Genomic DNA, 12,467 nt, shown 5'->3' on the forward strand with positions numbered 1-12,467 from the left:
TACATGAAAATTAACCTAGCTGACAATAAAGATAAGTAGTTGACTCTTAACTTCACATTTCCTACTTCAAAACAATCATAATGCAAGGGTCGGGAAATGTTAAATACCCCCCTCAAATCCCTCTCCACACCCACTTAATTAACCTTTTTAAACAAAAATAACTGTGAAATGTCAAAATACTATCACCTTCATCTTCTTGTACCAACCTACACCCATCAAATCCTAATCCACCCTCTTCCATTTCCCCTTCCCTTCCCATGCCATTTATTTTCATTTTCACTTATCTTCCATTTCTTTGCCTTCACTTCTTTTCCCCCATCTTTCATTTTAATAGATTTTTCCTTTATTTTTAAGTGCAAAATTTTCTTAGTGTTCTTTAATGTCAAAAAATTAATGATCGATCTAAACCTGATAGGGCCTGAAAAGATAAAGAAAAAAAAAACTGAACATGTCTGGAGTTGCAGAACTCAACACCGTGAAGGGCATCCGGAAATCCAATGGTGGACACCTTTCATGATGTTCAGCCCTAGACTTCTTGCTGTCCTTTATGAAATCCAACTCTATATTCAGACATGTCTGGTTTTTTTCTTTCTTCCAAATCACATATTCGTTTACAAAAATTAGGATATGCATAGAGATTTATTTAATATTCAATTTATTTTAGTAATATCAAGGCAGCAGATCAGCTGAATATTCAGTTATTCCCTTCAGAGCCTTAAACAACCAAGCAGGCTTTTATGCATACCAGCACTGGCAAGGCCTAGAAGGTAAAAACACCAACAAAAGGCAAAGCCAGAGACCCTACATATAATGCTCCATTATACTCATGAACTTCACTGATGGTCCTAGTTATATCTCCTGTATCAAAGGCCACCACCTGCAAAATCTTCCCTTCTTCGCTAACCCTAAGCCCCAAAGGCGCAGCTGCAGCCATTTCTGCTCCTATATTCGCAGCCACCCAAAACTCTCCTCTTGCATTCCTCTTAATGTTATCTGGGGTGCCTGTAGGTTTCAGGAAAAGTTCTGAGGTGTTCGCTTTGGGGCCTCTAAGCCAATATCTTTGGATTCTGGTGGCAATAAACTCAGAAACCAGGACGAATGACCCATCTTTGTTTATTGCCACTCCAACTGCAAGACCCAGGCCTCTTAACAACACTGTGACTTGTTTGGTTCTTGGATCATATTTCATTAGCCTCCCAGTCATGTCTCCTGCTAGAACAGCGTTTTGAAATTCCCTGTAAGATTTGTTTAGCTAGGATCATTGACCTGGAAAACTTATTTTTCTTTTCAATTCACTCTTGCAAATTTCGTATATAAATGATGACTACATTAATGGCTACGTGACTCAATACCTTCTTTGAAAGCGAGCACTAGCATCTGTGAAATAAACTATGCCAGTTTCCTGGTCGACATCTACAGCATTAAGAAACCTAAACGGAACACCTTCTGCTTCAGTGGCAAGTTGGGTGGCTCTTCCACCGTCGGGACCAACAACGAAGAGGCCATAGTAGGCATCAGCGATGTAGAGATCACCTGTTTTGTTATTGAAACCTATTCCTAATGGTCTCCCACAGGTGGGTTCCTTTGCAGGATCACTTGAACCATCACACAGTTGCTTGGACCTGAACCAAATCAGATATAAAAATATATAACATTGGAAAAAAAACAGAATAAGATTTACTAAGGATAAGATCTATATGCATTAAGGTTTTTACTTCTACATTCAGACATTTTTAGATTAACTCAACCACCATTGACTCCGTAAAAGAAAATGGTGGAAACATAAAGGTAAGCAATTTGGAGGGCATGTATATCCATGACTAAGGCAAAGTTTCCTGGGAAAAAAAAAAGCCAAAAGTGTGAAATAGATTTCTCTTTCACTTGCTTTGTTGGCTTGTCAAAATCTTAATCAGATCAATCTTTTTTTTTTTTTTTTTAATTTTTGGTTTTTCTCCCTAAAATAAGTAAGGGGAACAATGATTTGTTCATAATGAGATAAATTAAAGGTCCATTATGTTCTTGTGTCATTCTCTCAGAAGTATATATGTATATATATATAGCAGCAGTGGCCTAATGTACAGACCTTTGGCAAAGAATACCACTGACTTAATTTTTCATGTTCAACCTCAATAAGATGATACAAGAAGTCTTATAGATTTGTAGAGTTCAAGAAACACATCTAGCGTTTGTGAAGGACAACACAGCATAACAGCTTTTTCTCATATTACCTAGACGGAGAAGCAACCGTGAAATCCACAAAACCAGCAGATTCAGCCTGCCACTTAAGAACTCTCCCATCTGCTACACTAGCATACGGGCCAGCACCAGAGCAATCAAAGGCAAGGGCCTCGGGACCTATTGTGGGGGTTGGGAGGTGGAGCATTCGAAAGGATCGAAATAGGCTACTAGAATTGTCTCCAAAGGACAGATTTCCATGAGAAAACAAGAAGAAAAAAAGGAACAAAGGATAGAACATGGTGCAGTTATGGGTGGAAGAAAGTGATCATTTCTCGTGTAGAATGAATATGCATATTAGACAAGGCTTACATTTATAAGCACAGCTTGCCTTTAAGATTGCTATAATTGGCACCACATATAGAAGTCAGCACAAGATAGGATGTGATATCATTTTCTTAAGATATATATTTTTTTTTTCAGGGACATGATATCAATTCTTAATATTTGGTTCTTTATTGGAATAAGAATAATATTATATATGTGCCAATAGGGTTTTTTAAGGTCTTATATTATTTCCTTATCCTGCCTATGCAACAGAAAGTATCTTATAGATTGGAAGAATCATTGCACCATATCTACTGTTATTGGGAAGATATGGATTGGCGATGACTTTCTTCATTGAAAATCACCCTTCCCTGACAGAAATCAAGCTTACTGTTGACGTCCGTGAAGGTGAAGGTTGTTTCCTTTTGAAAAAAGGGGTACCCATCACAATTATTCGACCTATGGCAAGGCTTTGGATAGTGTTGGATAGGATATATATTAGTCAACACAAAAAATAACCCCCAAAAAATCACAAAAACAATGTTCAAATTAGCCTGTCGGATTCCCAAAATTAGAACATGCAGGCACAGGCATCCAGCTCATGTTCTCCAAGCAGTTCCAAATGACAAAAATTTTTATGGCTGATGGATTAAATTTATTCAATTTTGTTCTACAGATAGAAGAGATGGATCGGATGTAACTCTACCAATTGTGCTGCAGCTAGCTTTAATTACTGAAAGATGCAATTCCTCACACCTCAGTTTATAAAAGTAGCTGTTGGGAGTTTCATCCAATTTTGATTCAATACCATGCAGTACTCTCTGCCCCTTCCATCAGTTACAATAAATTGAAATTCGTAAGGAAATTTACTGAAACCTTCAATACAGGGAGGCTAATAATAATAATAATAATAATAAAAGAGCATTAATTGTGATAATAATAAACCCTGCCTAGAATTTATGAAATAAATGCTTTTATTGCCTTTGATAGTAAACACCATTGCAATTTTTGTTTTTGAAATCAAGAGAGACTGAAGGTTTCAGTAAATTTCCTTCTGGGAGGGGCAGAGAGTACTGAATGGTATTAAATCAAAATTGGATGAAACCCTACTGAGGAGTGAGGAGTTGCGCGCATCTTTAGTAATTAAAGGCAAAAGCTGATTGGTAAGGTTACATCCATCCCTTTAATCTATCAGCCATTAAAATTTTGGGAGAATTGGAACTCATTGGAGAACATGAGTTGGATGCCTGGGCCTGCATGTGCTAATTTTGGGAATCCCACAGCCTAATTTTAATAATGTTTTTGTGATTTTTGGGGATTATTTTTTGTGTTAGACTAATATATATCCTATCGAACACTATCCAAAGCCTTGCCATTGGTTTGAGATAAGGTAAAGATTGTATATATCTTAAATTCTCTTTTGAGTCAATTTGTAAGCAGTGTTTGAAATGTTGGAAAATTTTCACTGATATTTCATGGTGCCCATAGGAAATTTGGGACCGAAAGTCGGTCAATATTTCTCTTTTTTTTTGGGGGAGGATAAAATATCGGCTTCTATGGGGATTTTTCGAAGAATTTCCCGATTTTATTAGGCTATCAAAGTCCCTCCAATCTCGGTCAAATATATACACAAGTTATCTTAAAAATCATTATTAAAAAAATATTTTAATAAATAAATAAATTCTTCATATTTTATTTAATTGATTACTAAAAGTATAAAAAACATCATTTATACAATAATTAAATATTAAAAATCATATATAATTTTGAATGTTTTTAGTTTTAAAAATTAAAAATATAAATTTATTCAAAATTTACTAAAATATAAAAAAAACATAAAAATGAAGTTTTAATATTTTATATATAAATTAAAATTAATTTGCTAAGATAAACTATTAATATAATTTTTAATTATTTAAATAAATTAATGTTAATAGAAAAACTTGTCACTATAGATTTGTAATAAAATTTTAGAAATTAAATTTTAAATAAAATATTTTATATAAATCAATTAAATTTTTTATTTAAAATGCAATAAAACATATTTTAATAAAAATATTTTTTAGATTTTTAAAACAAATAAATATAAATATATTAAAGGAATTTAAGCTAATTTGTTTATAAAAATTTGATAAATATTATTTTTAATTATGCTTATATCAATTACACTTATAAAATAATTTTAATATATATATTTTTATTTATTTTATCATTTTTTATAAAGTTTTTTAATCATTTTTATAAATTTTGAACAATTTCTCTTCGATCGATATTTTTATAAAAATATCCATCAATATTTCTCTTATATATTCGTAAAATTCAAATATTATATATCCGTATTTACCGATATTTCAAACCTTGTTTATAAGTAATCCTTATTTCCTATTAAGATATATTTATGTAAGGAATTTCTCTATTATTATAAAAGAAATTTATATTTTATTGTGAAATTAATTTTCTTTTAAGAATATATACATGTTTGATAATTATGCAATTGCTTTCTTATGTGAAACATTTTTTTAGTACTTAAGATAAATATTGGTAGAGATTTTGAATTAAAGAAATGATCATCGTGTAGTTAACATGTATATATATTGGATTAGCAACCCTTGAATTAATTGAATAGCTCATAAAGAAGATGGCCATAACTACTTTCCACATTTGTTTCAGCGTTGGAGCTCGTAGCAAGAGTCAACTCGTCTTTTATGATTCAATTTGCAGGGCAAATTAAATTTCCATGGTATCATTCCTTAGGCTCAGCCTATAAATACTAGTGTAGAATGCCTTAGCTCTTAATTTAAGATATGTCGATCGAGATCTTCGTGAACCCCACAAGTACTGTTGCCATGATCTCCATTTTCTTACTACTCTTCTTCTCTGTTCCTCACACGGTTCTTACCTTATCATTCTTTACCCAGCTTCAATTGCCACCCAATGTCACAGGCCCTGAGGCCCTTGCCTTTGACCGGCTCGGTGGAGGACCCTACACCGGTGTCTCCGATGGTAGAGTTCTTAAATATGGAGGCCCTAGTGCTGGTTTCACAGATTTTGCCTACACTACACCAACTAGGTATGCTTTCTATTGCAGTTCCGTGTTCATGAGAATGTTTGGTTCCGGAGACGTTAATTTCCCAACTTATAAACCATAGTAAAGATAGCCTTATAGCTGCAATATACATAATAAATTATTGAATATCTTGTTTCTTGGCTATGAAGCGCAGGTCCAAGGCAGTCTGTGATGGCACAACCGACCCTAATTCAGGACCTACCTGTGGAAGGCCGTTGGGGGTGGGATTCAATAATCTGACCGGCCAGCTGTATATTGCTGATGCTTATTCTGGACTCCTGGTGGTTGGATCTAATGGAGGGCTTGCAACCCCAGTAGCCACTACTGCAGAAGGGGTACCCTTTCGCTTCCTTAATGGTTTGGACGTCGACCAACTCACTGGAAATGTTTATTTTACAGACGCAAGTTCAGTCTACGAGCTAAGGTACTATAGATTTTACTCAAGTATACATGAATCCAATGGAGAGAAGACTAAATTAAAGCGGCATGCATCTTCCTCTTTGCAGGGACATCACACAGGGAGTTGAGAACAATGATGCATCTGGAAGGTTATTAAAATATGACCCCAGTACCAAGCAAGTAACTGTACTGATAAGAGGGCTTTCTGGGCCAGCTGGGGCTGCAGTTAGTAGAGATGGTTCGTTTGTACTGGTTTCAGAGTTCATCGCTAACAGAACACAGAAGTTTTGGCTGAGAGGTCCAAAGGCTAATACATCAGAGCTTTTCTTCACCTTTCAGGGCAGGCCTGATAACATTAAGACGAGTATTACAGACACTTTCTGGGTGGCAGTGAACATCGGAAAGTCTGTGCCGACCACTGTGCCCACCGGACAACGGATGGACGCCCATGGCAATGTTCTTCAAACAGTGAATTTTGAGGCTGAATACGGCTCTACTATGATCAGTGAAGTACAAGGGCGTGGGGAGATATTCTTGTATGTTGGATCACGCGATGCCAGCTATGTTGGAGTTTATACCCTAAAAGATGTCTTGAAAAAATGACAGTTAATAATCTACTAGAAAATGGCAACTACTACTAAATAAGTAATTAATCACTCTATGCCAGTTTGTAATGGGGGTATGTCAAGTTATGAACAATGGCAGCTAAAAATTACTAGCAACCGCTGATCAATAAAAGATGGTTTTAGTATAAGAATTTTCTAAGCCTGTAACCCAACATGTCTGTTCCATGCATATATTTTCTTGATGAGTGTAGTTTTACTAGAAAACCATGACAGGCCTCCTTAATTAATTTCCCTGTTATTACAAAACAACGCATGCGGAAAAACTGTGAGGCTATTTTAATACTCCCCCTCAAGATGGAGTGAGAATATTATGAACTCCCATCTTGCCAAGCAAGGAGGAGAAAACAGAGGTTTAGTTAGTACATTGGCCACTTGATGTTGATACGAGACATGCAAAGTTTTCAATGTGTCATTTTGAACCTTCTCTTGGATCAAATGACAATCACTGTTGATGTGTTTGGTGTGTTCATGGAAAACCGGATTGGCTGCAATGTGTAATGCAGCTTGATTGTAGCAGAATAACAACACAAGTTTTCGATGCTCAATATTCAAATCCTTGACAAGGTTGAGCAGCCACATCAATTCACATGTAGCATTAGCCATGGATCTATATTCAGCCTCTGTAGAAGACTTTGAAACGGTATGTTGTTTTTTAGAACTCCAAGAAACTAAAGAATCTCCAATGAAGATGCAGAAGCCACTTACAGACCTCCTGCTGTCTGGACAGGAAGCCCAATCTGAGTCTACAAACCCCTTGAGCTCCACGATAGAGGACGATCCAAATAACAATCCTTATTCCTTGGTACCCTGTATGTATTGAAGGACAACGATAGACAACTTGTAAATGTGGAACCACCCTTGGCTTGGCCAAAAATTGACTAAGGCGATTTACAGAGTAAGACAAGTCCAACCTTGTAATGGTGAGATACAACAGCTTTCCAATTAATCTCCTATATTGAGTGGGATTGTCTAGAAATTCTCCCTCATCTTGAGAGAATTTTACATTGGGGTCCATAAGAGTTTTACGTGGCTTGCAACCAGGGTAACCGATGTCTGACAAGAGCTGCAATGCATAGTGACGCTAGCTAAGAGAAATACCCTTTGTTGATTTGGCCATTTCAAGGCCTGAGATATTTTAATTGCCCAAGATCTTTAAGCTTAAAATGAGCATCAAGAAATTGCTTGATTTGCTCTACCTACTCGTCATTGTTACTTGCTATGACTTTGTCATCCACATAGTTCAAGAGAGCAAGAAAAGAAGTTCCAATTACTTTGGTAAAGAGAGAATTATCAGCAGCTAACTACTGATAAGAGAAAAGAAAGTGAGGCTGTTCTAATACCTGTCATGGTTGTTAAAATTGTTAAAATATTTTTTTTTTGAATAAAAAAATTATTTTTATAATATAAATATATAAAATTAAAAAGAACCCAACAACTACTTTTTGTGTAATACCTATAATAAAATTAAATTCCTAATTTTTAATTTTTTTTAGTGTTGTAATAAATTTCGTAGACCAATGAATGTTTAGTAATTTTTAAGATATTAATTCAATTAAAACAAATATATAAAGAAGAGGTTCTATAAAAAATAAGATTGGAGTAAGATGCATGGCACAAATCTTTTGTACGTAGTTGATTAGAGGATGGATGCATGCATGATAATGAGAAGTACTATGAAAGAACAGGCCTAAAAATTGAAAGATGATCTTCAATTTGACTTCTAAGAGATTACAAGGTACATAAACTCTATTAGTTTTTAAATTAATATTTTCAATAGTAAAATAAATTATAATAATTTAGAAAGTATACCTTAATTAATTTTAACAAAAAGTTAAAATATAAATAAATAAAAATAGGCTAATGCAGATTAAACAAATTGGAAGTCTAATATAAAAAATATGCTATTTGGATGACAATTTTGGAGAAAGAGTATGAAAAATATAATAGTATAGAAAATGAGAGGAAGGACTAAAAAAAATGTGGTACAAATCTTTGGAAGCTAAGACATTTGGATAGATCAATTAAAAAAAAATTATAGTAATTCAAAAAGTATACCTTAATAAAGTTCAACAAAAAATTTAAATACAAATCAATATAAATAGGCAAAAATAGGTCCAAAAATCAGAAATAATAAATAAATGAGTGGTTTAAAAATTTTGGTAATGGACTAAAAGACATGGCACAAATATTTAATTCGTAGTCGACATCACTGGCTGAGCTAGCTAAGGACAAAGAAGGGCACATGTCCCCCCTCAAAAAAAAAAATTGCAATAGGGGTTTTGAACCTCGACCTTATGTTTAAAGAGAAAGACTGTTTTCCACTACATTATATACCATTGTCCCTCTCCCTTTTCTGCACCCTAAAATAATTCCTCTCTTTGTGCCCATACCCTCTTATGATTAGGAGTACCAAAGAAGAACCCTAAAATTGATTAGGAAGTCCACCAACAAAAAAATATGTTATTTGGCATGAATTTTTTTTAGAAATAATAGGAAATAGGAAAAATTTAAGCATAATAGGAAAAATATGAGGATGGAGCAAAAAATATGGCACAAATCTTTTAAATTGTCAAAAAGACCTCAAAGATCTTATTATTTTCTCCCATTTAAATTGTAAAAAATGACAATATACACGAATTCCATATGTTTCTAAATTAGAATTTTCAATAATAAAAAAAACAAAAAATAAATAAAGATTATAATAATCCACAAAGTATAACTTGATTACTTTTAACACAAACTTCAAATATAAAATCAATATATATGATCCAACAAATTAAGAGAAAGTCCTCTACCAACAATAAGCTATTTCGAGTGATTAGTCAACTTCACTTTGGTATGGAGAACAACCCATGCCCCTAAATGACTCCATGTTCCATCATCTATAGGTGTCGTTAATCACAAGTAAGAACTATCCTTTCTGAGGTCATAATTTTGAAAAATTACCTCAAATAAACACAATCTTGTTCAAATTCAATCAAATTGGTGATTTGAATTCTTCAAAAATATATAAATCTAATGAATAAAAATAATGAAATTAATTATTGAAAAAATGGAAAGCCTAAAACAATTAAACAGATGGTTTGGAGGGACGACCAACCGGTGGACTAATTGCCTTTTTATATGAAAGGAGATCGAAAATGGAATTATTCAGAGAACAACCCTTGTCTATGGTTCCTCCAGAAGTATTATTAATCAATATATAGGGCCTGCTTTTGGGTTTGAGATCATTAATTTTGGAGTGTTGTTATAACTGCAACTGCAAATGAAGGCATTAGCTACCAAACATCTCCTGATTTTTCTAAATATAAGTATCATTCAAAAGACATCTTAGCTACTAGTATTCTAACAATGTTGGTCATGCTCTCCATTTTTCTTTCCATCTTCCTATCTTTTTATTCCCAGCTGCATCTTTCCAGTGGAGAACATGTTACTTACAAAGCTCAATTCTTAGAGAGGCTCCCTCTCCCAGCAACAGGGCCTGAGTCCATTGCTTTTGATGCTGCAGGTGGAGGCCCCTACACTGGTATCTCCGACGGTAGAATCCTCAAATATGTGAATGGCAGCGTTGGGTTCGTGGAGTTTGCCATCACTTCATCTAACAGGTAACGGGATTGCCTTGAGCCTTTGCCACATGTAAATGCTCTTCTCCATCAGTACTAATGTGTGACACTTGTTTCGTTAAGTTCCGAGGAATTCTGTGTTGGCAACGGTAGTGTTGCATTGGATTTCACCTGTGGCCGCCCATTCGGTCTGGGGTTCCACTATCAAACTGGTGATCTCTACATCGCTGATGCTTACTATGGGCTTATGGTGGTTGGTCCCAATGGTGGGGTTGCTACCCAACTAGCCAATGCTGCAGATGGCGTTCCTTTTGGGTTCACTAATGCTCTGGACGTCGACACCGAAACTGGAATGGTTTATTTGGTGGATTACAGTTCTCAATTTTCTGTCAAGTAGGTCTCCTCCCCAATTTATTTTATCATCTATGCCCATCTTGTTAAGGAATATTTGTCCATTAATATTGAACTCTTGAAGTAGTTTATGTCGCAGTTTCTAGAACTTGAAAGTTACTTAGAAGCTAGCCAATATTTGTTCGATATCACAGCCTTGTTAAAATTTGCAGCGAATTCAGTGTCTCGCTCCAAGCCCATGACATGACCGGAAGGCTAATGAAATATGACCCAGAAAGCAAGGAGCTGACGGTGCTGTTAGGAGGACTCGGGGGAGCGGCTGGAATGGCAATAAGCAAGGATGGCTCCTTCATTCTCATTACAGAGACCGTCACTAAGAGAATTCGAAAGTTCTGGCTGCAAGGCCCAAAAGCTACTACTTCAGAAATTCTCAAGGAATTCACTGTAAGACCGGCCAACATTAAGAGGAATGAAGAAGGAGAGTTTTGGGTTGCCTTTCTTGTTGCAGATGAAACAGGCAGCTGTCCATCACAGCAGCAATCTCCAGGGCTAAGAATTAGTGGAGATGGCATGATTTTGGAGGCAATCTCCCTTGACACACAGAGTGGTATTAGTGAAGTTGCAGTTTATAATGGAAAAATGTATATAGGGTCTCCCTTCTTGCACTTCGTTGATGTTTATGCATGGGCTTCAGAGTGTCACCGGAGAGAATGAAAAGGAAGAACTGATGGGTAGGCCAAATTATGGGTATCTTCCTGATTGTGGGGGCATGTGCTGTTATCTTAATAAAATTGTACACACCGTTTTAAGATCTTTTGAGCCTCAAGAAAAAATATTACCATGATCAGATATTAATGAGAGTGTTGGGTGTTGGGACTTGCTTCTTGGGTGTTGGTTGTTGGTTGTGGGGAGTGGGTGTTAAGACCTTGAAAGCTAAGACCAGTAGTTACATGAATGGCCAAATTAATTACATAAATTATTTAAGGACTGATTCCTGTATATTCTTTCAAAGTACGTAATACCCATTTCATTTGACCCATGGGCATTAAAAGACCCACTGTTTCTTTTCAGAGCTTGACCCTAGGCACTATGTCAAACCACGTTCATCTTGATATTTTGTCTTTTGCTTTCATGGGTGGGATAAATAATGGAAGGCATCAAAGAACAATCCTAAGTAAATTTGACTTGTAAGAGATTATAAGATATATGAACTCTATTCATTTTAAAATTAAAAATTTCAACTATAAATGAAAAATAAAAATTATAATAATTCAAAAAGTATCTCTCACTAATTTCATCAAGAATTTAAATTAAAAAATAAATAGATACAAGGGGCTAGTACAAATCACACAAATTGGCATCTTGTACACCAATGATAAAAAATGAACGATGCCAATGCAGGAGGAAATTTTTTTTCAAAAAAAAAAGTTATTTTTAGAAAATATTATTAAAATAACATTATTTTTCATTATTTTTAAAATTTTTGTATTAAACTCATCTTTTCAAAATACAAATTTATTTTATATACTAAATTTATCTTTAGAAAAAATAAGTTCATTTTTTATGTGGAATTGTTTTTTTGAAAAGACAAGTATCATTTCTATTTTAAAAGTTTTCATGCTGAATTCATTTTTTCAAAATATGAGTTCACTTTTTTTATATTAAACTCGTCTTTTGAAGAAATAAGTTGAGTACTCCTAAAATAACAAGGAGGATCAAAGAATACTAAAAATCAAAATATCTTCACCTATTTGGCTTGTAAACAAAATATTTTCATTTTTACCAAGGTAAGAGATCATCATAGATGCATAAACTTCATTTCTTTTCAAATCAAAATGTTCACAATGAACCAAAATTAAAAATTATAGTAACTCAAAAAGTATACCTTAGATTATTTTGAATTTAAATTTAAGATATGAAACAATACAAATGAGCTAATATTCGTGGAATAAAATGGAA

The 12,467-nt window shown here is 34.4% G+C and overlaps 3 protein-coding genes across 3 annotated transcripts; 2 read left to right on the plus strand and 1 right to left on the minus strand.

Annotated features, from left to right (window-relative positions):
• Window positions 1–628: 628 nt before the first annotated feature.
• Window positions 629–2,537, minus strand: LOC100854093 (protein STRICTOSIDINE SYNTHASE-LIKE 10). The gene is made up of 3 exons (XM_010665209.3): window positions 2,229–2,537; window positions 1,353–1,622; window positions 629–1,235 (listed from the first exon to the last, which is right to left on the minus strand). The coding sequence occupies exons 1-3, from the start codon at window positions 2,474–2,476 to the stop codon at window positions 761–763; spliced, it is 993 nt and encodes a 330-aa protein (XP_010663511.1). The 5' UTR covers window positions 2,477–2,537; the 3' UTR covers window positions 629–760.
• Window positions 2,538–5,306: 2,769 nt separating this feature from the next.
• Window positions 5,307–6,725, plus strand: LOC100259372 (protein STRICTOSIDINE SYNTHASE-LIKE 11). Its single transcript, XM_002274098.5, has 3 exons — window positions 5,307–5,572; window positions 5,724–5,993; window positions 6,076–6,725. Exons 1-3 carry the CDS (start codon window positions 5,307–5,309, stop codon window positions 6,569–6,571), a joined length of 1,032 nt encoding a protein of 343 aa, XP_002274134.4. The 3' UTR covers window positions 6,572–6,725.
• A 3,087-nt stretch (window positions 6,726–9,812) lies between these two features.
• On the plus strand, window positions 9,813–11,379 carry LOC100250762 (protein STRICTOSIDINE SYNTHASE-LIKE 12). Its single transcript, XM_002270024.4, has 3 exons — window positions 9,813–10,199; window positions 10,281–10,550; window positions 10,721–11,379. The coding sequence occupies exons 1-3, from the start codon at window positions 9,946–9,948 to the stop codon at window positions 11,220–11,222; spliced, it is 1,026 nt and encodes a 341-aa protein (XP_002270060.2). The 5' UTR covers window positions 9,813–9,945; the 3' UTR covers window positions 11,223–11,379.
• Window positions 11,380–12,467: the final 1,088 nt, after the last annotated feature.

The sequence above is a fragment of the Vitis vinifera genome, chromosome 17 (genome assembly GCF_030704535.1).
Source record: "Vitis vinifera cultivar Pinot Noir 40024 chromosome 17, ASM3070453v1".
Taxonomy (NCBI): domain Eukaryota; kingdom Viridiplantae; phylum Streptophyta; class Magnoliopsida; order Vitales; family Vitaceae; genus Vitis; species Vitis vinifera.